Below are 26,623 nucleotides of genomic sequence, written 5' to 3'. Positions count from 1 at the left end.
ATATATATATTTTTTTAAATATATTTTTATTGATTTCAGAGAGGAAGGGAGAGGAGAGAGAGCTAGAAACATCAATGATGAGAGAGAATCATTGTTCAGCTGCCTCCTGCATGCCCCCTATTGGGGATCGAGCCCACAACCCATGCATGTGCCCTTGACCAGAATCTGGGACCCTTCAGTCTGCAGGCCAATGCTCTATTCACTGAGCTAAACCAGCTAGGGCTACCATTATATTTTTACTACTATTACAAATAAAATTATATAAGGCAAACTGAAAGTTCATCAGGATCTTTTCCTTATTTAAGGATGTAGTAGAATTTGATGTCTTCCCTTTCTCAGAGCTTGGCAACAAATCTGTGGCCCATGAACAACAAGAGTGAGATTATTATAATATGTCTTCTTTGGCCTTATTTTGGCTCCATTTATGTTCCCATCCATATTTTCTCTTTTCTTTACTCATACTTCTAATTTATGAGGTCTTGTTGTACTTTATGTGTTTTTTAAAGCTATGTTAAGTCCATTTTGAAACAGAAGGTGTGGTACATAAAAATCAATAAAAATGCATATCCACTACTAGACTGTGTGGAAATAGAGCATTTAATAGACATTAAGGTTCACTGGGATATATTACCACATAAGGAAAGAATCTCAGAAATTATTTCCTTGCCTGTGAGATATTTTCTCAGGAGCAGGAGTACAATGCAATTGACCACAATTATCTTCTGTCCATTCTATGAATGTTGCAAGTATTCTATTTCCATAAAAAAAAACCCTTTGGTAGTAGTTTTCTCATTTTCTTTTCTCTTTCACACAATGAGTTCATTTAGGACACCCAATGTTTGTCTATATTTTACTTAAATTTCTAAATTTGTGATTGAAAAATTTTTCTTGAGAAGGAAATATAGGCATTCATGATGAAAATACAATGACTCAGGCCCAGAAAAATAGAATATTATTTGTGATGACAGCTATATAATTTCCCTTTCCTGCTCGCTCTGCTTTATTTTTCTGGGCCAGATTTCAACCGCAAATATTTTGTGCTGAGATAAATGAATACCCTGTAAGAGATTTTTAGCTGCTGTTAGAATTTAAGTGAGATGAGAAATAACGTGATTCATCAGGTGTTAAAATTTTCTACTTATAGTTCTTGGTAAAAAAAAAAAAAATACCTATCAGTGTATTCAGAACTATATTGCTTTTAAACCAATTATCACTTTGTGTTGGGGGCTGAGATGGGAGAGAGAAAGGAAGTGATAACTTCACTTAAAAAGTGTCATCCATATCCTTTAAGGAGCATTATTCTCCAATTAAGTTTCCCTATTCAACCTGATATTCAACTTTAATTTCATTAATATTTTTTCCTTTAAAAGTATTCATTTGATGCATGGTTTATTAAGACATGTAAAGAGAAAACATGGAACCTGAGGACTTCCAAGTAATAAATAACTTTTAAGTGATTTTTGTGCTTCCCCACATCCAACCAATTCAGATTTTATGGCATGTTAATGATTTCTCCTTTTATTAATTATTGTAATTTCTGCCTGCTGGACTTGCATTTGGAATAACAGCAGAATATTTATTCTCTCAGGATTGCCATCTGTTCTTTATGTGATCAATGTCTACCTTCTGCTGGTAACATAAAGTTAGAAAGCTACAAATGGCTTTTCACAGTGTCCTTGTGAAATGTAATCACCAACTTGAGGTTTCCTTGAAACATGTACACAACAAATAATTTTGACACATAGAGGTTTCTGGTTCTTTCAGATCTGTGGATCAGCCTAATATAAAAACTGACATGTGGCCCTAGCCGGTTTGGCTTTGTGGATAGAGTGTCAGCCTGTGGACCGAAGGGTCCCAGGTTCGATTCTGGTCAAGGGCACATACCTCGGTTGCAGGCTCCTCCCTGGCCCGGGCAACCAATTGATGTGTCTCTCTCACATTGATATTTCTGTCTGTCCCTCTCTCTCTAAAAATCAATGGGGAAAAAAATCAATGGAAAAATATCCTTGCGTGAGAATAGAAAAAAAAAGTGACATGTGGTGTGGTATGAATAGTACTAATAGACATATATGATGTTTGCCAATCTCTTCCCTACACATTTCATGGATTATTATCCTAATCCTACCTAATAAAAAGGTAATATGCAAATTGAACATACCATCGACACACCCACAAGCCACGCCCACAAGCCACGCCCACAAGCCAATCAGAGCAAGTATGCAAATTAACCCAACCAAGATGGCTACAGCCACAGAGAGCAAGGTTTCCCAGGTAACAGAGCAAGCCAAGCTTCCGTGAGCTGTTGCAGGCCTAAGCCTTCACTCAAGCTACAAAGTTTCAATTATAGATGGCAAACAAATTCAAACAGAAATGGCGGCAGAACGAAGCTTGAGAGAGCAAGCCAGGGTTGCCGGCAGCAACAGGGGAAGCAAAGCTTTCCGCACACCCTGTCCGGGCCCAGCATCCGCTTAAGGCTACAAAGTTTCAATTATAACCCCAACAGAAACGGCTGCCGGCCGAGGAGGGAGCAGCAGGCTTGGCTCCGCTCCAGGCTACAAAGTTTCAATTGTAGAAGGAAAATAAATTCCAGATACCAGGGCCTCCGCTTGGGTTGCCAGGGGGCGTGGCTGGCCTGCAAACCACCACAGGCCCCTCGCTCAGGCCGCCCCACGCCCCAAGGGAACCCCCACCGTGATCTGGGACACCCTTCAGGACAAACCAGCTGGCCCCCACCCCTGTACCAGGCCTCTATCCTATCTAATAAAAGAGTAATATGCAGATTGACCATCACTCCAACACACAATATGTCTGCCCCCATGTGGACACAAGATGGCCACTACAAGATGGCCAGCAGGTTAGGGCAGTTGGGAGGCACCTGGCCTGCAAGGGAGGGCAGTTGAGAGGGACCAGGCCTGCAAGGGAGGGCAGTTGGAGGTGATCAACCCTGCAGGAGAGGGCAGTTAGGGGTGACCAGGCCGGCAGAGGAGGTAAGTTGGGGGCAAATAGGCTGGCAGGGGAGCAGTTAAGCATCAAACAGGCTGGCAGCAGAGTGGTTAGGGGGTGATCAGGCTGGCAGGCAGAAGCAGTTAGGGGCAATCAGGAAGGCAGGCAGGCGAGCAGTTGGGAGCCAGCAGTCCTGGATTGTGAGAGGGATGTCCGACTGCCCGTTTAGGCCCGATCCAACCAGGATCGGGCCTAAACGGGCAGTCGGACATCCCTCCAGGGGTCCCAGATTGGGGAGGGTACAGGCTGGGCTGAGGGACAACCCCCCTCCATGCACGAATTTCGTGCACCGGGCTTCTAGTACTAAATAAGTCCTTCTCAGCTTCCTTGAAATTCTGACAGCAAAGCTTTTAAGTTCAAGAAGTGAGGTTCTATACACAAGAAGTAAATATTTGAAGAGCTGTGTGCAGATAAACCCAGTTAATGGGTCTGTATGGTATGTTTTGATGTTCCTCTCCTATTGGCCTTGATGATCTATTTGGAATAAAGCAGACTTATTCTTCCTAGATAAAAATTTCTGAGTCATTCATTAAAATTTAAATACTCCTTGAAGGGTGACTATAAACTACTTTCAATCACTGAAATTAGTTTATCAGATTTTAATGTGTTACTTATTTAAAAAAACACACACAAAACCTCAAACAATCTAAAGAGAAAATTTTCTTTCCCATACTCACATTCCAGTCCATTCTTAGATATCTTCCAAAAATTATCTTTGCAAATACAGGTATTTATTTCAGATTAAATTTTTCAAGTGGGACAATCACATATTTAAAAGTTAATATTCTTTTCCTTTATAACCATCTTCTTTATTTCATACCCAGAGGAACTGGTATTAAAAGCATTTCTCAATGCCTTGATAAAAGCAAATAATATCTTATAATGTCTGATTTTTTTTTAAATGGGAAGACACTATGTACTTTACTTGCTAGTTGTTTTCTCACTTAACAATTCATGGATATCTATAAAAAGTAACCAATATAATCTTACTTTTTTCTTTTAAACAACTACGATATTCCTTAGAATGTATATACCATAACCAATTACAACTACAACAATGTTTTAATAAACATTCTTATAAGTGGTCTTACATCTCATGTTTTTACTTCAATAAAAGGGAGTCCCAAAAGTGAAATTTGTAGGTAGAAGGATATGTATATACTAGTGGCCCAGTGCATGAAATTCATGCATGGAGGGGGGGTGGTTCCCTCAGCCCAGCCTGCACCCTCTCCAATCGGGGACTCCTTGGGGGATGCCCAACTGCCAGTTTAGGCCTTATCCCACAGGGACCGCTGGCTCCTAACCACTCACCTGCCTGCCTGCCTGATCTCCCCAACTGCCTCTGCTTGCTTGCCTGAATGCCCCTAACCCCTCTGCCTGCTTGCCTGATTGCCCGTAACCTCTCTGCCTGCTTGCCTGATTGCCCATAACCTCTCTGCTCGCCTGCCTGATCGCCCCCAACTGCCTCTGCCTGCCTGATCACCCCTAACTGCCCTCCCCTGCCAGCGTGATCTTGCCCCCAACTGCCCTCCTCTGTTGGCCTGATCTCGCCCCAACTGCCCTCCCCTACTGGCCTGGTTGCCCCCAATTGCCCACCCCTGCTGGCCTGATCTTGTCCCCAATGGCCCTCCCCTGCCGACCTGATCTTGCCCCCAACTGCTCTCTCCTGCCAGCCTGATAGCCCCCAACTGCCCTCCCCTGCCAGCCTGATCTCACCCCCAACTTCCCTTCTCTGCCAGCCTGATCTCACCCCCAACTGCCTCTGCCTGCCTGATCACTCCTAACTGCCCTCCCCTGCCAGCCTGATCTCGCCCCCAACTTCCCTCCTCTGCTGGCCAATTTGGTTCTAATTGGTTGGTTTCTATGCCAGTCAGAGTCAAAAGCTCCGCCTCCTAGGCAGCCATTGGCTCCTCACACTTCACCCAGATTTGGTTCTGACTGTTCGGGTTTCTATGCCAGTCAGCGTCTCTGGGCCTATCAACAGGGTCTGATCAGAAAGGCGGGGCTGATCAGCAGCCCCATTGGAGACCTGGAGAGAAATGGAAGTGCAGCTGCTGAGCTGCCCAGAGAGAAAGAGAGGGGCAAGTGATGATCAATAGCTGCCACACAGGCTACGGATCAGACCCTGCTTCTCTCTTCAGGCCTCTCTCCGGGCCTGATTCACAGCCCCCTCAGCAGTCAGTGCTGAGTCACTGCACCTGCAGCCGCAGCAGTCAACACTGGGTTGCCACGGCAACACAGAGCTGTCTGCAGGACTGACTTCTGGTTGGTCGAGCCTTTGGTCGTGACAGACTCATGGTTTTTATATATTAGGATTACATTTTAAGTGATAAAGCCAGATTTCAAAAGTGTCACAACTCATCCTCAAATTCCTACCAGAGACTTTTTTCCCAGCATCCTTGACAGCACTAGCTTTTTATTATTGTTTATAATGTGCTACTGTTTTTACTTTTATTTGCCTGGTTGATTGAACATCTTTTATTATTTGCCAATGAATTTACTCTTTTGTGAATTAACCATTCATATTCTTTGTCACCATTTGTATTGAGTTGCTTGTCTATTATTATTTTTTGTTATTACTAGTTTTTAGAATTAATTGTATATTGGTTGTATAATTGGTAGTAATATATGTTGCACATATATTTTCCTAATCAATGATGTGAGAAGTCATTTAGTGTAGTGCCCAGTTTCTGAAGCCAGACTGTCTGAGTTCAAATACTAGGTTTATTATTTATTGGTTGTGTGATCTAGAGCTATAGTTTCATCATCTGAAATAGGGGGAAGATAATAGTGCCTAATTCATAAGGTGAGATGAGGATTAAATGAATTTTAAAATGTAAAATTATGTAGAATAGACATGATGTACAGTAAGCTAATATTTTTTGTTTGCTAATATTATTTTTATAATATATTTTGCCTTAGAAACCTTTTAAATTGTTATACAAGATCTATGTTTATGAGTTTGCTTAATGGTTCCTGAGTGTTCTGTCTTATAAAGATTTCCTCTGCCCCACAATTATGCAAACTAATAACTTTATTTTTCATTTAAAGTTAAATCCATATATAATTTATTTCTGTATATGTAATGAGATAGGAAATAAATTTTGTTTTTTCCTAGATAATTAGCCTACTATATTTACACTATATATTAAATAATATCTACTTTTTCCTATAAATGGAATACTACCTTTGTCATTTATGTATACTTGATGAATTTTCCTTCACTCTATTTTACTATTTCTACTATTTTTATTATAGTAGCATTATCTTATATTTAATATCTGATAAGGCAAGTCCCTTATCAAAATTCTCTTTTTTAGAGTCTTCTTGGCTTTTCTCAGATGTTTTCCATTGACCTTTAAAATATTACTCAGCTCTAAAATATGTTTATTTGAATGGAATTAAATTTACATATTAATTTGAAAGGATAACATTTTATGATGTTAAAGTTCCTCATTTGGGAACATTTTTCAATGAGTTCAGATTTTTATTTATGCTCCTTAGTATAATTTTGTTTTTTTTCATGTATATTTTGTCATGAATGATATTTCTATCTGTTATAAATATGCTACACTATTCTGTTGATTATTGCTAGTATAAAGAGAACAAATTATTATTGTAAATTACCTCAAATACATTCTTTTTAAAATACTATTAACTTATTACAGTAGTTTCTTAGAGTTTCTGTAATCATATCCTGCAAAAAAATAATTTTGTTTTTATTTTTCAATATCTACATGAATTTTTTTTCTAATGCATTCGCTCTAAAATGATGTTGAACAATAAAGTTAATGTAGACATTCTTTCTGTATTGTTCCTGATTTTAACATAAATGGCTTTGGCATTTTACTATTTAGTATGATGTTGGCTGATAGTTTGTGTCAAATAATATAATATTTTCCTTCAACTTTTATTTTATTTAGAAGGTTGGTTGGTTTTTTTTGGACGTTTTTAAAAATTGATTTTAGAGGGGGAGGAAAGGGAGAAAGAGAGAGAGAGAGACTGAGAGATGGGAGAGAGATACATAGATTGATTACTTCCCATAGCACCCCAACTGGGTATTGATCCCATAACCTAGGTATATGCCCTGACCAGGAATTGAACCTGCCACCTTCCAGTGTATGGGATGATGCTTCAACCAACTGAACCACACCAGCCAGGGCTGGAAGTTTTTAAAAATAGAAATGAAGATTGAATTTTGATAAATCTTGTTTTAGTATACTATTGCTATATTCATAACAATACTCATTTTTACACCCAATTTGTTGTTGTAATGAATTATCTTGAAAGATTGTTTAATATTGAACTATCCTTGCATACCTGGGGTAAACTCAAATTATTACGCTTTTATTTGTTTCTAGATTAGATTGATTATATTTTGCTTAGAATTTTAAATCTATGTTCTAAGGAAAACTGACTTATAAGTTTCTTGTTTGTACTATCTATTGGGTTTTGTCAATAAGGTTTTGCTGTCTGTATAAAATGAAGATTAATGCATTATACTAACAGCAAAAATACATTGGATGACGGAATCATCAGTTTTTAAAGACTAAATAGATCTGTAAAGCCATCTGGGCCTATAGCTGTTCTTAAAGGTGTATCTTTAGTTGTCTTCTATTATTATTGGTTTGTTTAGGTGTTCATTCTTTTCTTAGGCTAATTTTAGTAATTTACATTTTGCTGGAAATTTTCCACTTCTCCCTAGATTTTCAATTTTATTGCCTTAGGGTTGCACAGGTTTTTTTTCCTACCATGTCTATAATCTCTTCCATATCTGTGGTTAAACCTCTCTTTTCTTAAACTATGTTAAATTATATTTCTTTCCATTTTCTTAATCAGGCTTATCTTTTTTATTTTTCTTAAGGAGCCTACCTTTGTTCCAGATTTTTCTTCAAATAAGAGTTAAATGAAGTGGAAAAGATAAGACACAGGCAGAGAGGAGAGCCCTGAGAAAGGCCCTGTGGTGGGAAGGCTGTAGCTCACTCACTACTTTGCCATAATTAGTACTTTAGGGATTAAATAAAGCTATTATGTTCTAGCTCTCAGATTGTCAGAGGTAGCTTGGTACAGTGGCAGGATGACAAAGAGATTTCAACTAATATGGCAACCCAAATAGATTGGAATCTGCTGCCTGCTACTCTGTGTGGAGAAGGATACTGAAACCGTGTTTCTGACAGTAGGTTTAGTTATTAGATTTGGGTCCAAGTGTATTTACTAGTTGTGCTTGGCACACTGTAGGCAGTCAACCAATAACTGTTTGAGTGCTCTTAAACTCCCTGAGCCTCACCATTGCCATTATAGAATGGAATGGCAATACCAACCTCATGGATTTATTTTGAGGACTAAATAAAATGACTATTTGTGATTGCAAGTGTTTTCTCAATTATAGAATGTTATGAAGATGTAAAATTTATGACCTGAAACTGTACTAAAATTAGACTCTTGAACTGCTAAGTCATCTACTAAACACTTACTATGTTTTTATTTTCCTGACATATTTAATAATTTATCATTTAATAATAAGCAATTTAGAAAACAAATTTCAGCAGCAACAGGTTGCTCACTGGCCTATAAGACTTGCCTGATATGATAAGATGTGACCTCAGGGCTTCCTTAGTTTCTGATTTTCATCTTGTATATATATTTAAGTTATAATAACAATTGAATTCCTAAAATGACTGTAACAAAATAAATATCTCTAAGACAACAAAATCATGCCCAGTTTTACATGGAAATTATTGGGAGGTACAGTCACTAAGCCAGAGCCGTCAAAACCTTTGTGGGTTTACCTATGATTTCCTCTTTAAGAGAATCAGTCATACAGGCTCACTTTCAACATCAGTGAACAGTTGCTTTATATATAGGTCAGGATAATAGTTGTCCTAATCATTATTAGCCACTTATGCCAATTATTAGCAAAATACAAAATGTGGTGGATGAAAGAGGCTTCATCCTTCTTTTAGATGTTATATCTTAGTTTAGGCTCAGTTTATCCTTAAGCAGGGAGCACTGATGTAGTGAGGTCATTTTGAGGACAACATTATTTTTCAACAATTAACACTTGTCACGGGGCCTCTCTTAAGTCAGCCGTTGTTGTCATTTTCCCCTCTTTTTCCTTTTCCTTTGACCTGGAAATCCCAGGGCAGGTCACTGATGCTGGACCTTTATCAAGCTGTCCTAGAGTAAAAGCCATGACTCATTCTCAAATTCAGAAAAAGAGAGTTCAATGATTAACAGAGGCAGGGAGGAGGCTACGGTGGAAGCCCATGACTGAGTTCCCAGAAAGGGCTGCATATTGGCAAACAGAGGGTAGGGTTTTCATGTCAGCTAGCAAAGCTGCTTGATCTCAATAACTCACCAGCCTCTGTCACTCTGTGCATGGATCACACTATCCACCCAGGTCAGAGAGCATGGATCCTTTAAACAGAGGGACATGCCATTCTCACTATGGGGCACCTGGTCCCTGGGCCTTCTGACTGGGAAGAATTTCTGACTTCATCTCATGTGAAGCCTCTGAACCATCCATTCTCTCTCAGGCACTTTAAATGACTCATGGAAGAACCTTGGTTGGCTCTCTGGAACGGCTTCTAGAAAATAAAGCAGGGTGGCCAGACTGTATTTTCATGAAAGTAAAGGGGAGTTAGGAAATTAACCATTTTATTACATACTTGAGGCCCAGTGCACAAAATTCATGCATGGGGGTGTGTGTCCCTCAGCCCAGTCTGCACCCTCTCCAATCTGGGATCGGGCCTAAACAGGTAGTCAGACATCCCTCTCACAATCCAGTAATGCTGGCTCCCAACTGCTTGCCTGCCTGCCTTCCTGATTGCCCCTAACCGCTTCTGCCTGCCAGCCTGATCACCCCCTAACCACTCCCCTGCCAGCCTGATTGATGCCTAATTGCTCCCCTGCCAGCCTGTTTGCCCGTAACTGCCCTCCCCTGCAGGCTTGGTCACCCCTAACTGCACTCCCCTCCAGGCCTGGTCCCCCCAACTGCTCTCCCCTGCAGGCCTGGGTCCCTCCCAACTGCCCTTCCCTGCAGGCCCAGTCGCCCCCAACTTCCCTCCTCTTCTGGCCTGGTCGCCCCTAACTGCCCTCCCCTGCAGGCTTGATCACCCCCAACTGCCCTCCCTTGCAGGCCTGGTCTCTCCCAACTGCCCTCCCCTCCTGGCCTCATCGCCCACAACTGCCCTCCCTTGCAGGCCTGGTCCCTCCCAACTGCCCTCCCCTGCTGGCCATCTTGTGGCGGCCATCTTGTGTCTACATGGGGGCAGCCATCTTGTGTGTTGGAGTGATGGTCAATTTGCATATTACTCTTTTATTAGATAGGATAACACATTTGATGGTCAATATTAAATATATGGATATTTTAACTCTTAGAGTATTTCAGTGCAATATCTGAGAGCTATGCATTATAAAAGCACAAAATGTGGTCTTTTTTGCCAGCTTTATCAACCCATGATATCCCTAATCATCTTGAACAGAGAAAGCGGTTATAAAATGTTTAATACCTTTGACTTGACTTCTACCTAAACTGAAAAGGCAAACAGCTAGTGATCACATTATTGTGTATACCTTAAATTAAGTTATTAACTGTTATAAAATGGAAGGAGATTTTGTGATCAGCAATATTTCAAAAACGCTTTAGACAAAGGCTGTCTAGAATAAACACTTGCAAGTATATTTAAAAAGCTGTAAATCCACCTTGCAAACAGTTTAGTGAACTAATTTAGGAGTTTTACCAGAAAGGAAGAACAATGTCATCAGTAATTTTGTGAGTCTTATGAAAAGTAATTTAATAAGAGAAAAGCCATAAAAATTTGTCTTACAAATGGGAAATCTAACTTTCTGAGTTATAAAACATCACTGTTAAGACAAGGTTGCACACATTTGCTGCTCAAGCCTCACATACTAGTACAAAATAATAAAAATAGTTATAATAATTTTAAAGGCTTTAATTTGGCCAATCATATATGTGTGTTCATAAAGTAGTAAAATAACTACCATTTCTTAAATATGAGCATATAACTTACAGTTAGTAGACATTAAATTGTGTCCGAACTTTATTCTTGGATTCTTAGGTTTGTGGGTTCTCATAAAACAAAACTCACAAGCCTTCCAGAATAATCAGAACCACAGAGGGCTAGCAATGCTTGCCAAAGGAGTGGGGGATTTGTTAGAGATAGTTGGTGACAGTTCCCAAATCTAATGCTCTAGTCACATCATTTGTACCACTTGATTATTTACAAAAGCACCTGGATTTGAGCACTTTTGGTCGTGGGCTCAAATTTATTTACATATCTTAATACTGAAGCTACAGCATTTGTCGTATGTCTCTTGCCTCATATTTTAATGTAAACTGTGCTTTTTAACACTTCCTGTGTTTATTATATAAATGATAGAGAATTTGACTAAGTTAAGGCTTTTAAAATTATTGATTTCTGTATTACTGCCTGCAGCTTCAGGAGCAACTTTGTAAAACCATATCTTAACAGTGACCAGTTTTATAACTCTTATAGTGTTAGATTTTTCAATTATAAGACAAATTTTGTCAATGGCTTTTCTCATATTAATCCTTTAATATTAATCAACAATGAAATGTCCATTAACTGATTAGGAAATAAGATATATTATTCTGGGTTGTGTAATGTTGAGAAGTTTGGGTCTTCAAAAAAATGTTAGACTTGTTGCTGACTTTGAGCAATAACCACATTATAGTCATTAACTGAAAAATAAAGACAAAAATATGCCATTGTGTCCACTATGTGAAAAATAAAATCTCGTAATATCATAGGCATGGAAGTTGCTTATCATTTCACATTTAGTGCTTTGTTTGAACTGGCCCATGACCCATTTGAGATCAAAGTTCATGCAACTGGCAAGTAATGGTGGCATTATTTTGTGTCTCTGACATGTGAAATGCACAAAAAAAGGAATTCATAGTGACAAATTGTTTGGCATGAACAAGTCCCCTTTAACCCTTAAATATCTTTTCAAATTTGAATGCGTATAAATAATGAGATAAATAAATTATTAAAGGTGGCCAGTTATATTCTTATTTTCCTCTCCCGAAAGGCTTGGTATTCCTAGTTCTTGTTTTTATGCCATTCAGAGTGCATTTCATGGTCTAAGACCCACACATTTACTAAACATGACAGAACTTTAGCAGTGGAATAATGCTATATTTTAGCTATGTAATGCATTAAATAGGCTTTTATGTTTAGGCTTAAACCCTAACTATGATTTACTATATCTGGAGGAGAGTGTGGGGGGAGGGAAATAAATTCAGAACTGGAATGCAATGTTGCCTGTTACCTGCACATAGCCAAAATTACTTCCAGCCACACCTGTGTGCCACGCACAGGCCAGAGCAAAGAGGAGAAAAGGAAGCCTGATGCTTTACAATATAAACTTGAAAGGGAGGCTTACCACTGGAACAAGAGAAGCCACTTCGCTGTTCGGATTCCTACCTTCTGCCTCTCCGAGGCAGAGTATGAATCAAGAAAAGTTAGGTAGGGTTTTCCTTCACTCTTCAGCACCATTTTTCAAATGAAGAACTTATATGAACTTTAAAGGGGTGGCCAGTTAAGAGAAAAATGAGGGGTAGGATTATCTGTCCAGGCAGATAGTCAAGGTCCAAGGTTTGTTTTGGGGGTCAGCATGCCTAGGAAGGGGCACTATTTTTGGAATGCAAGGTCTATTTGGGGGGAATCAAGGTCTCTATTTTGTTAATCAAGTTCTTTTGGGACACAGCTACATCTATTTGCTCACATATTGCCTATGACTGCTTTCATGATACAACTGCAGAGTTGAGTAGTTGCAACAGAAACTGTATGGCTTGAAAAGCCGAGAATATTTGCCAGCTGGCCCTTTATATGAAAAGTTTTCTGATCCCTGATCTGGACCCAAACTAATTAAACTAATTGACACTATGATGCAGATGACTAATATTTCTCCCATAACCACCCCCAAGAATGTTAACCTATTAAAATGTTATTAAGACAAAATTAATTGCAACTATATGAATAAAATCTCAGTGGCCACTTGACATATTTTGTAGTAGATACTCTAAGGTCTACCAGGAGATGCCTACATCTTTGGTTACGTGTACCCTTCACTTAAGCCTATTTTTAGTTAGCTGAACTCACTATATTTGCTCATACCCTGTTTACTGGGCTTGGGTTGCTCTTTCCATTTCCACCCCACCCTTTGTATCTGAATAATTCCTACTTGTCCTTAAGACTTAGCCCAAGATTTTCCTAAGAGATTTATTCCCCATTAAAGCATTCCCCAAACCTCTGCCATCCCATCCCATTGTTTTTCTTGCTGACCCCACAATTCTAAGTACCACAATGCATATTATTCACTTTATCAAAGCATTTGTCACACTATATTATAATGACTTGTCTATAATTTTCTCCATCCTACCTAATAATAGACAAATATGCAAATTGACCGCACCTTTGCTACGCCCAAGCCACGCCCACTAGCCAAGCCAAGCCCACCAATCAATCAGGACAAGTATGCAAATTACCCCAATCAAGATGGCTGCTAATTTGCATATCAAGTCAGCGTAGAAAGAAGCCAAAAGCTGCTGAAGGGAGCAAAGCTGCAGAGAAGCAAGCAAGCTGCAGGGAGGAGCGGAGGCGGGGCTGGGGGGGAGAAGGAAGGAGAGCAGGCGGGCTGGCAGAGAAGGCAGGGGCAGGGGAGAAGGGAGGAGCGCAGGCGGGGCCGGGGGAGAAGGGAGGAGAGCAGGTGGGGCAGGGTAGAGTGCAGCAGGAAACCCTATTGCAGGATTTTTCCTGCAACGGGAACGCTAGTTAAACTATAAACTCCTTGAGTGTTCAGACTGCCTTTGTTCATTCTTATATCCCCAAGGTTAGTATGGTACTTGGCATACTATAGGTGAACAATATTTAATGAATCAACATTTATTAATCTTCTTTGGTTTAATCCCTGATAAGCAAAATACTGGCTATTCCAATGGGAGGAAAGTTTATAAGTAGAGAACCTCCTCAGAAAATTTCCTTGAATACTATGAAAAGAAAGTGGGTAGACAACATCTATAATTGCATCCTTGTCTTGTTTCAAATACCTTATTTTTTGAGCACCACTAACAGCTATTGAATTCCAAGATAATTTTTTTGTGTGTGTGTGGTGAAAAATTGCCAACAAGGTCGTGTGCTCAGAAAGTATAGATTACAGTTTTTTATAAACCTGGGTGTATCAAGGCATTGATAATGTGGGCAGTATTTTCTTAAAAATGAAATGCTCCTGAATAATTTTCCCATCACGTCAGTACATAGCATTGAATCCAACAGCATTAAGCAAATTCTTCTTTTTTATTTAACTTTACTGGAAAGATTTACAGAATTATAGATTATTATTGTAGGTCTTCATCATAGAAGTAGCAAACTGAGAACTCGAATAGGAAGCCCCATTAATATTATCAAGTTTTATAAAACATGAAAGTCCAGACCTCTATTTTACAGTGGTCCAGACTTATCTTGATCAAGTTGAAATTGACCTTACCATGAATGCTACTTCTGAAAACCAGGCCTCATCAGCACTGGCCATTAAGCGGAATAATCCATTCAGACATATTGTCAGGCATCCTGCAGGTACTGGAGAACTGCATGACAACAGAATAAACCTCCACTGCTAGACAATGGGAGGATATTTCAATCTTCGGTTGATGCAGTTTGTTCTGTTTACCATTCACTTCCTCTTCTTTTGGTACATTTTCTTTTATGGACTCACCTCTATCTCCCTCATAGTCCATGTGCTTTGGGTGGGCCTGACTCTACACTTATTCACTCTAGGCTCTTGGAGACATGTCCCAGACTAGACCAATTAGCATTTCCATCACAGTAACTGGTTCTGGGATTGGCATACAACTCTAAGCTAATCCAATGAGACTCAACCCTGAAGTGATAAATATCACTTGCCAAGGGCTACCATGGTGAGAAGGTCTACCTAAGAGTAATACCACTGCAGGGGAGAGCAGAGCTGAGAGTTAGAGACTGAGTAGAGTCCTGGCAGAATTATTTAATCTATGCTCAAAGCTAGAACTTCCTTTGAATACTTCAGTTATTTCAACCAATAAATAGCATTTTTTTTTTATTAAACTAATTTGAGTGGGGTCTCCATTGCTTACAAACAAAAGGTTCTATCAACTCTAATGATTATGTAATGAAAATAAAGCATTATCTGGAAGAGATATATGGGGAGGGTCCAGAGAGTTCAAATAATAGAAGAGTAAAAGAAAAGGTTAAGAGAATGAATAATGAACATCTCTGAAAGACTTCTAAAGCTAGTTTAAAAATTAGACAAATTCTCAACTAGGAATGATATGTGGGGAAAATAAGTTCTAATATTTCACTGAAGCTGTTAAAAAAGCAAGAAACTTTGTTCCACTGTATGAATAGATCATTTATTCATTTAAAAAATACATATTTTATTGATTTTTTTACAGGGAGGAAGGGAGAGGGATAGAGTTAGAAACATCGATGAGAGAGAAACATTGATCAGCTGCCTCCTGCACACCTCCTACTGGGGATGTGCCCACAACCAAGGTACATGCCCTTGACTGGAATCAAACCTGGGACCCTTCAGTCCGCAGGCCGGCGCTCTTGTCCACTGAGCCAAACCAGTTAGGGCTCATTTATTCTTTAATTAATGGATATGTAGGTGTTTTCTGTTGTTGCTAATAATAAAATATTACTAGCATTCTTGTACATTTCTCCTTCTTCACGCATTGGGCATGTCTCTCTGGTGTACAGTTAAAGGCAAAATTACTTTATTGCTTCAACTTTACTAGATATTGAAATATTGCTTTCCAGATGGTTGCAATGATTTATATTCCAGCAGCAACTTGTAAGAGTTCTTGTTAATTCATAGCCTCATCAATACTTGCTATTGTCAGACTTTTAACTTTTGACAATATAGTAGGTATGAAATTGTTTCTTGTTTTACTTTGCTTTCCAGGATTTTGTCATCTGGTATAAGACACTGGTATTTCCCCTTCTTTGACTCAAGGATGAATAGTGTAGTGGTTAGTTGCTAGGGAACAGTCTGTCTATACTTGAATTGGGCTTATACCATTACCAAGAAGTTAAATAACTTGGAAAATTTGTTTTATAATTTTATCTGTATAAATTTTACATTTTTGTTTCATTTCTAGAGGGTATATTTTGTTGTTGTTCTGCTCTGAGTAGTATATTACTTGTGACTTATAATGAATATGTGAGTTACAAAGTTAGTTGGATTTTTATGCAATAAATTTGTCAAATTGAAGCTGCTTCAGACCTTCATGTATATGCTATCAATCATATAAACTGTATTTTTCTTTTTTTGTATTTTTCTTTATATTATTTTTATCTTCTCATCTTTATTTCATGTTTAGGAGGGCAATACTTATTATTTTCTCAATCTCTTCTATTTTCATTTTTATCATCCTTTTATTCTTGGCTATTTTAATTCTTTTCTTTGTCTTAATGACATTGACTATTAGAGTTTTTGGTTCTGTTGTTATAAGATAGTTTTTGACATTTTAAAACTTTACACCATTTAAAAAATTTTTGTTTTATGTTTTTGACACTCCTTAGAATACTTTTCCCTCATCATATTTGAATATTGGTATAATCAATAATTATGAAAAACAAAATTAATTTTAAGGCATACCAAAAGCTGTCAAATACAATTATCATCAAATCATTCATACTAATACTACATATCTAATTTTACTGATAAATATGTTTAGATTTGTCACTGGAACACTTGATTCTTCAGGCCATTTTACTGCACTGGTGATGAGTTTGTGTATTGTTTTTTGATTTTTTTTTCTGGAACCATCATATTATCAGTGTGGTCAGACACACTAAATATGTGAGTTAATAGATTGGGAATTTTGAAACTCATTGATGTATTTGCTGTTTGTAGTGGTACTACAGGTTTGTATCCTTTGAATATAGGAATTACAGTTAATTTAAATGATATTTCAGGTGATCCTATAAAAATATATCATTACCATTGTAAACACTGCATTATATCATGGTTTTCTGACAGAACTTCTGGAACATCTTATGATTGGAAGAATTTTCCATAGGTGAGCTTCTGACTCCATACATTTCAAATCTTGTTTCTCTTCTACTATCCACATATTTCGAGTGCCAGGGACCATAGCCCACAGTCTATGTTATAACCTCTAATTGGCACCTACATCACATGACTCCAGTTAGGTCCACACAGTGGCAGCAGAAATATTTCTGAAAGTCATTCTTTACTGAAACAGAAGCCAGCAATAGCATCAGTGAATAAACACTAACTGTAAACCACATAAATATACCCAACTAAACTCAAATGCAGTGAATCTCCAAATCGACTTCCCTTTAGTCATAGCCCCCAAAATGCTCACAGCCACTCCAGTGACAATTTACACAAAGAGAAATGTGATGAAGAGGTAGTTAGACTCGAAAGCGACAGTGATCTTATCCAATGTGGTCAAAGTATCTTACTTTTCAATTTTTACAAAAACATGACCATGTGAACCCATTTCTAGCCCCCACCCCCCACCTCAGGCCCTGGAGGAGTCTCCTGCAAGCGAAAGGCCCTATAGTTAAGCCTGTGGCTTTGGTTAGGAGGTAGAGGTCCAATTTTGTTATGTTCCATATGGATAACCAATAGACTCAGCATGTTTATTGTAAAGTCCATTTTTTTCCTCTTTGGATCTTCAGTATCACCTGCTAATATATTGGGTCTCCAATATAATCGGGAACCACATGTATATGTGTTCACTGCACAGGTTCCGGTTTTCCCTCATGGCTGGTTCCTTTTTAAAATGCTTTGGTCTCTTAGCAATTTCCTTTACTTTCTATAAGCCTAATAATGCAAGGAAAGTATGTTTTATACTGGTTCTACTTGTTTTATAGCAGTGGTTCTCAACCTTCCTAATGCCGTGACCCTTTAATACAGTTCCTCATGTTGTGGTGACCCCCAACCATAAAATTATTTTCGTTGCTACTTCATAGCTGTAATTTTGCTACTATTATGAATCGTAATGTAAATATCTGTGTTTTCCGATGGTCTTAGGTGACCCTGCTAGCGGGTCTCAACCAGTGGGTCGCGACCCACAGGTTGAGAACCGCTGCTGTAGAGCCTAAGACCATCGGAAAACACACTACCGGGATCGGGCCTAAACAGGCAGTCGGACATCCCTCTCACAATCCAGGAATGCTGGCTCCCAACTGCTCCCCTGCCTGCCTTCCTGATTGCCTCTAACCACTTCTGCCTGGCAGCCTGATCACCCCCTAACCACTCCCCTGCCAGCCTGATTGATGCCTAACTGCTCCCCTGCCAGCCTGTTTGCCCCTAACTGCCTTCCCCTGCAGGCCTGGTCACCCCTAACTGCCCTCCCCTGCAGGCCTGGTCCCCCCCAACTGCTCTGCCCTACAGGCCTGGGTCCCCCCCAACTGCCCTTCCCTGAAGGCCCGGTCACCCCCATCTTCCCTCCTCTGCTGGCCTGGTCACCCCTAACTGCCCTCCCCTGCAGGCTTGATCGACCCCAACTGCCCTCCTCTGCCGGCCTGGACATCCCTAACTGCCCTCCCCTGCAGGCTTGTTTGCCCCCAACTGCCCTCCCTTGCAGGCCTGGTTCCTCCTAACTGCCCTCCCCTGCTGGCCATCTTGTGGTGACCATCTTGTGTCCACATGGGGGCAGCCATCTTTGACCCATGGGGGCAGCCATCTTGTGTGTTGGAGTGATGGTCAATTTGCATATTACTCTTTTATTAGATAGGATATATATATTTATATATTTATTTATTTATTTATTTATATATTTATTTATTTATTATAGGAATTGGCTCATGTGGTTATAGAAGCTGAGAAGCCTCATGATCTGCCACCTGCAAGCTGGAGAACTTGGAAAGCCAGTGTTGCAATCCAGTCTGATAGTGTAAGTCCTGATCTGAGTCTTAAGAACCAGAAGTGCAGATGTCTGAGGGCAGGAGAAGAGAGATATCTCCGCTCAATCAGACAGAGTAACTTCGCCCGTCCTCCACTTTTTTGTTCTATTTTGGCCTCTACAAATTGGATGATGCCCACCAAAATTGGAGAGGGCCATCTGCTTTACTCAGTTCACCAACTGAAATGCTAATCTCTTCCATAAACACCCTAATATACACACACAGAAACAATATTTTACTGGCTATCTGAGAATATCTTGGGCCAGTCAAGTTGACACCTAAAATTAACCATCACAGCTTATAAGTGCTCTGACCAATAAATACTAGCCACATGTGGTATCAAAACTTGAAATATGTCTAGTGTGGCTAAATAACTTAATTTTAAATATTATTTAATTTCAATTTTTAGGTTAGGGCTACTATAACGGACAATGCAGATCTAGAGAATTTTATTTGGGAGGGGGGATTGCTGGTCAGGAAAGGTCTCTCAGAGGTAAAAAGTGTGTAAGTAGAGATGTTGAGGATGAGTTGATAGATAGAATCTAAGTGAGAGGTGAGGTGGGTAGGGGAGGGGAAGCCTGAGGGTGTGCTGTTAAGACTCAAGAAGTGGGAAGCACATTCCAGAGAGAGGAAACAGCATTTGCAAATCACTGGAAACAGAGAAGTTTTAAAAAGGGATTTTTAGTGTTAATAAATTGGGTTCTTTTGCAGAAATTTTATGATATAAATGATTTTTTATTGGCCAAGGGCTTATTTCATTTCAGTATTTTAATTTGGGATGCATTAAGTAACATGTTCTGGCAGGAGAGGCATATCACAGCCAGTTCTCAAATATCCTACCTTTCTCAGTGAAATTTCATTCCCTAAAGACTTAGCTTACCTTTTTTTACTTAAGAGCCTTAATGTCTTCATTTGGTATTTCATTTAGATTCATCATCTCCCAATGTTTTGAAACTTATGGATCTGATACACACACACAGACACACACACACACACACACACACACACACACACACATGTATGTATACTAGAGGCCCAGTGCACGAATTTGTGCACCAGTGGGGTCCCTTGGCCTGGCCTGCAGGATCGGGCTGAAACTGGCTCTCTGACATCCCCTGAAGGGTCCTAGATTGCAAAAGGGTGCAGGCCAGGCTGAAGGACCCCACTGGTGCATGATCGGGGCCAGGGAGGGACACAGATGCGGGAGGTTGGCCAGCTGGGGAGGGACTGCAGGAAAGCTCCAGGGCATGTCTGGCCCATCTCAGTCCCCGATTGGCCGGACTCCAGCAGCCTGCTAACCTACAGGTTGGAGCGTCTGCCCCCTGGTGGTCAGTGCACGTCATAGTGAGTGGTTGAGTGGCCTTAGCATATCATTAGCATATTACGCTTTGATTGGTTGAACAGCCAACCGGACAACCAGGCACTTAGCATATTAGGCTTTTATTATATAGGATGTAATTCTGATATTATATATAATATTTAATTCCCATTGTGTTATGATTAAAATTTAATACTGGGAGATAATTTCTTATTCTCAAGAAAGGATTTACAGTCCAAGGATGCTTAAATATAATTTTTTGGTACACTAATTAGCACTTCATAGCTCTTTTAATTATAAAGAAATATTATCCCATTTTAAACTCCCTTTTCCAAAGACCTACTCATTTCTCACTCCTGACACCACCTTTTCTGTGTGTGCAGATTTTATTGAATATAACCTATTTTTCTTGAAAAGCATTTCTCTAATTTTCCATTTAGTTTGAAAGTTTGTAGATTTTTGTGCATCGGACGAATATTATTATTTTTTGTGAAATAGATAAGATCTGACCTCCCATGTTTTTCTCCATTAGACCATGTGTATGTTTTATTTTGTTGTTATTGTTGTGAGACAGATATTTTTGATGTTTATGTAGGAAGTAAGATCTAAGGTTTAGCACACAAGCTGGGAAACTGGAAGTTTTGGATGCCACTTTACTGTGTGACTTAAAGTCAACTGCTCAGGTAGGATGATGCTATTCCTAATGTTCAAGGTGATTCTATACCCATCTTATGTATTTTCCTGATTTATTTTTAATATTATTAAGAAGTGTTAATAATAACTGGTTGAAGTGTATTCAACCCAGGAATTTTCAGAGATGTGTGACATAGTCTGGTCTAAAGGACTACTAAGTGGAGTGTACATCTCTCTTCTTAAGCAGCTCAACACCACTAAGGGCGTTATTTAAACAGTCTCCATGCCTGTTAATGAACAACCACAGGGCTGTAGTCAGAGATTGGAGCCTGAGTAGTTAAGAGTATAAAAGTCACCTGAATGCACATAGCAAAGTAATGTCGTAAAAAGTGAAGAAAGCACAAAAAAGGGGAAGATTGAAGAATAAACGTGGCCACATAAATGGAACGTTAAGAAAGCCATGGTGCGTGGTGCCCAAGAGCGTACCTGCACTGAGTGGAAAGAGGGGGACTTTTTGGTAAGGAAGTGCCAGGTATGTCCTAGGTCAAGTGTCAGTGCTTGACTAAAGACGATGTCAGCAGCCACCTGGGATCGAGCATGAGCAGATTTGATCCCAGGCTTCTCTTCTTACTGAGTGCCCTTCACAAATAACTCAATTTTTATGGATCTCAACTTTCTCTTCTAAAAAGTGATAATTATATCTACTTCACAAGTTAATATAAAGACTAAGCGAGGTAATCTGACCTTAGATAAAGAACAGTTCTCTTCCCATCCGTCTAACAACATCAACATGCATTCCTTAGAGGCATTTCCTGGGGTTCGGTGCTGGGACTGGAATTGGACTGTTCAAGTTATAGCTCTCACTTAGCTGTGTGACCTTGGGCAAGTTACTTGATCTCTCTGTGCTTCAGTTTCATTATATGCAAAATGAGGATATCAATAGGATATGGGCTGTTATGAAGATTAAAAATATGTGTAAAGTACTTAGGACAGTGCTTAGCACAGAGTAAATATTTTTAAAGTGTTAACTGAAAATGTTCAACAGTTGGGGGAAGTAGAAGAGGGTAAAGGGGGAATATATGATGGAAGGAGACTTGACTTTGGGTGTTGAATGCACGATGCAATATACAGATGATGTTTTATAGAGTTGGACACTTGAAACCTGTATAATTTTATTAACCAATGTCACTTCAATAAATACAACAAAAAATAAAAAAATTAAAACGTTCAATAGTTTTGGATTCTTTCTAGAAGTGATTCATTTTTGTCTTTGGTTATATTCACATAGCTGAACTGGAAGACATGGCAATAGTCTTGCCAGTTGTGGGTGAATTTCTTGTCATTCTAGTGGGAAACATTGCCTGCCCAGAACAGGAGGTGGTGGTAGCTTCCGCTCTAACTAGGCTTGTACATGGTTGCAGGGCAGAGACTGGAACCAGCAGCCAGGCTGCCGAGCATCCAGTCTTTGTTACTGGCACTGGGCAAATTAACATGTCTGACGTTTCCTCCCTTGGGAAACGGGGATCATTTTTGCCTCTCTGGGTGGTTGGAGGATTAAATGAGGTAACTCACCTACAGCTCATACAGCCGGCACCCATCACCGGGCTGCAGTGGTAACGATCATTACATCAAATATATATGCAGCAGTTGAGCCCTCAGGGATTTTGAAGGCAGCTAGAAGTGGGCCCTTTCTACCTGCCTGAACTCAGGCGGGGGTAAGAGGAAAAACACAATTTCTCCCTTTTGTAACTAAATGACTGTGGAGTTCTCCTCCCTGGACCTTGCCTTTCATCCCCGCCTCTGCTCCCTACAAATATAGGCAAAGACACCATCCCGTCCAATTCTATAATCTTCTCATTTCTGTATGCGGGTTTATCTGCGCTTGGTGGTAAGCCCGGGTTGGGTGGGGAGAGGCATTAAAAACCTGGCAACCCCACTCCCCATCTCCGGATGCCTCAGGGCCCTGCCTGCCGCCCTCGGTTAAAAACCTGCTTTCTATTTCACTTCCCCGCAGTCTTCTGTGCAGTAGCTCATTACCACGCGATTCAATCACCACCGCTGCCAGCATCTCCCCAGAACGTTCCCCCCTTCCCCCATTAAGGGGACATTGGTCGTAGCTGACATTTAAAGGTAATAAACACTGATTTTAAAATATTACAACCATCTCGCCTGAAGAACCAGCAGCAATGAATAACAGAGCAGTCCAGCGAAGAGCGCCGGCCGGGGCTCGGCTCGGCCAGCCCTTCCTGCCACACCATTCCCCACACCGGGCTGCACAAGGCACCGTTTCCAGGCACCACTCGAGGCTGCCAATTCCACTTTCGTTTAATCTCATTTTAAATCCGGCTACAGATGAGGCTTTGTGGCTGCAGCGAGAAGCAGGGCAGGGGCAGCAGCGGAAGGGACTCGAGGCCTGGATGGGAAGGGGGCGTAGGGGCCGCTCAGGGTTCGGGGCCGCGGGCGATCCCCAGAAGAAGTGCGGGCCGCTCCCGCTCCGAGGTGGGCGAGCCCCCAGGGGCGCGGGGCGCAGCCGGCGCAGACAAAGAACCCGGCGCCAGCTCCCGTCCCCACCGCCTCTCTCCTTCCCCCACGCCCCCTCTCCGGAAAAGAGGGGAATCTGCGGGCCAAAGGGGATGGTCGGTTCACTTCTTTTACTCCTCCCGAGAGCTAGGCAGGAGGTTCTCTCTCTCCGAGGCATTGACGTCCCGCACAGAGATTCTCGGACCCCGTGCCCCGCGACAGTACCCTCGGACCCCGCCAGCTCGTGCCCCTCAGCGGCCCTTTCGGGTGCGACCCGAGCTCCGGGAGGCTGCGCCTCGCACCGCGCGAGGTGCGGGAGAGGGAGCTCGGGAGGACGGGGGCGGGCGGGCGCGCGCGCGCGCGGGGGGGGCGGTGCTCGGAGGCGGAGGAGCGGCGGGGACACGTGCGGCGGTGCGGGAGGGGCGGGACTCGGCGCCCGGGGCTTTAAGAAGGTGTGGAGGGGGGCGGGCGCTTTCCCAGGACTGGCCGAGGGGCGTTGCGCGGAGGCAGTGGCAGCTGCGGCGCGCAGTGGCTTGGACGACGCGCTCTCGGCGCCCACAGATCCGGCCCCGCTCCAGCGCGGCCCAAAGAAACTTTGGGAGCCGGGGTCTCCCGCCGAACTTCCCTGCGGGGCTTCGCTCCCGAGCCCGCCCCGCTCCCCTCCGCCGCCTCCTCGCCTTCCCTCCGTGTGGCTCCTCCGTCCCGGCGTCTCCAAAACTGAATGAGCGAGCGGCGCTCGGAGCGCGCGGCGGCATGGAGCGCAGTGGCTGGGCCGCGCGGACTTTCCTCCTGGCGCTGTTGCTGGGGGCGACGCTGAGGGTGCGCGCGGCGGCGGGCTATTACCCCCGCTTCTCGCCCTTCTTTTTCCTGTGCACCCACCACGGGGAGCTGGAAGGGGATGGGGAGCAAGGCGAGGTGCTCATTTCCCTGCACATTGCGGGCAACCCCACCTACTACGTACCGGGACAAGAATACCATGGTAGGTACCGAGGCATCTCCGCGCTCGCCACCTGACCCCGTGCGCCCGCAGCGCAGCGTTTTCTTCTCCCTTTTCCCAAGGGGACAATTTAAACAGGAGCCAACCCTCCCCTCAACATTGCGTCCTGTGGAGGGACACAGAACAAAGTTAGTGAGAATGGAGGCGGGATTTATTAAGCGCCCTCCGCACACATCACACTCCCCTCACGCATCTATCTCACCGTAATGGGCTGGTAGTTGTAAGAGATGCCTGAGAATTCTCGGGGGTCGGGTCTCGCCCCCCTCCCTCCCAGTTCATGTGGCTGACACTTGGAATGAACCCGCGCATCTTGATTCCTTAACCCCAGTACTTGGATTCCAGACCTTTGTCTCGCTCCCGGTTCCCCCCTGAAGGGTCCGCGGCTGACGTTGGCGCTGGCACCGGGCTTTCCGGATGGTCTGGTGACAGATTGACGCGCCCCGGTCTTCGGCCGCCCCGCGCGCTCGCCAGCCCGCGGCAAAGTTCCCGCTGCTCACCAGCCAGGGGTCCCTCTATTTTATCCAGCATCCGGCAGCCGTCCTGAACGGTGGCGGCTGCCCCCAGCTCTCTCTCTCTTTTTTAAAGTGTTTAAATGTTACTAATGATGCTTTCCCTCATCCCTCTGTGACTTTAAATGTGCTGTTTATACTTAGAATGATCTCTGTGATGTTTATTAATGACTTTGTCTTCTATTTGTGCAGCTTTAATTTCCAGGTAGGGGCTGGGAGGCCCTTATAATTTAAAAGTACCTTTAAAAAAAGGATCATTATAGAGTCCTTCAGCAAAATTAAATATTACCGAAGAAGTAAAATTTACTTCCAACAAATATAATTTTATGTGGTGCATGTATTTTTAATATTGTAGACTAGTAAATCCAGTTTGGGGGAAAATAAAAAGGTATTGTCTATTTTTTTCTGTATTTCTGCTGGAACTTCTTAATATTTCACTTCCATGGAGCTTTCAAGCCATGACAGGCACTATTTAATAAGAATTTTAAGGCAAAAATTTCTTCTACCTAACCAAATAGAAACTATTGTCTAGTAATCTCATAGTTTTGATCTCTTGTAGGCTAACAATTATTTACATAGCAGGAGATAATCCATGGACCAGCTGGCATTTCAGATAACCATGCATATAAAAATGAAGAATCCTTAAGTTTTCAATTAAAAAATACCTTTATGTCTACCTTAAAGTGTTAAGCCTAAACAAATGCTTCCTAGAGATTTAAATGAGTGCTTTTACAACTTTCTTGTGGCATGGTGGCAGCCTTGTCTGTAAAGCAGTTTAATTTGGTGGAATTTTAGACTTTGGAAAATTAATTTTCTATAACCAGTCTCTTCTTGAATAAAAGGGCTTACCACATTCTCTTCCCAAGAGCATTCTTGTGTTTTTCCTGGGGTCTGTAAGTGGAAAGACCAGCCAACATGGCAACGCCGATCTAACCCAAAGACTGAGCCAGTCAGTGTGGGTAGCCCTCAGTGAGGGTGCTTGCCTGTTAGTAGCTGGAAGTGAGAGGGGTAAGTAAGCGAGACAAGGCTGAGCTAAAAGGTATGATTGTCAGGTCCTGACGGAAGACCATGTGATAATACAAAGCCCGTTTTCCACATCCGTTGTAAGGTGTCAGCATAGAAAACTTAAAAATACCAAAATATGATCTAGTATTTGCTTTTGCGATAAATCTAGGAAATGTAAGTCACCCTAAGCCTGACCATAATCACATCCCTAAACCTGAAAAGGAATGGATGACACAGAATAAGAACAAAGTGTAATACTTCAAGTTGGACATTGGGGGGATAGTCTTGATTTGTACCTCTTTTTCACTACCAGAAAAGGCAGAGAAATTTTATTATGTAAGGCTAAGAAGATCAAATTATGATAAGGTTTGAGAATAGTTAATGCCAGATATGAAATTTCTGTTACCTCTTTTATCAATATTTAGATTTTGAAACTGGCTGTAGCTCTAGACCTTCAGAAAGAGTTTTTCCCCTATAAAATGTTCTACAGGTAGAAGAAATATTTAAAAATGTAACAATGCTTACATGTGTCTCTTTTTCTCTTAGCCTTTTAAAAATTAATATCAAAAATTAATTACATAGTATCTTTTAAGAATTGAACTGCTGAAAACTTTACCTAATATACTTTTGTGGTTGACTCCTTTTATGTGAGAACAAAATAGGTCATTCTGCC

General features: G+C 41.4%; 1 protein-coding gene across 2 annotated transcripts in view; it reads left to right on the top strand.

The window, feature by feature from the left end:
• Nucleotides 1-24,192: 24,192 nt before the first annotated feature.
• The window catches only part of RELN (reelin), a 455,662-nt gene continuing 453,231 nt past the window's right edge, over nucleotides 24,193-26,623 (top strand). For both annotated transcript variants that reach the window (XM_008149850.3, XM_008149843.3), the window contains exon 1: nucleotides 24,193-24,418. In XM_008149850.3, coding sequence (XP_008148072.2) covers nucleotides 24,193-24,418 — 226 coding nt within the window. The remainder of the gene's footprint in view (nucleotides 24,419-26,623) is intronic.

Source organism: Eptesicus fuscus, chromosome 14 (genome assembly GCF_027574615.1).
Source record: "Eptesicus fuscus isolate TK198812 chromosome 14, DD_ASM_mEF_20220401, whole genome shotgun sequence".
NCBI classification, from domain to species: Eukaryota; Metazoa; Chordata; class Mammalia; order Chiroptera; family Vespertilionidae; genus Eptesicus; species Eptesicus fuscus.
Note: the sequence above shows the minus strand (reverse complement) of the source record. Positions and strands in the feature narration are given on the sequence as shown.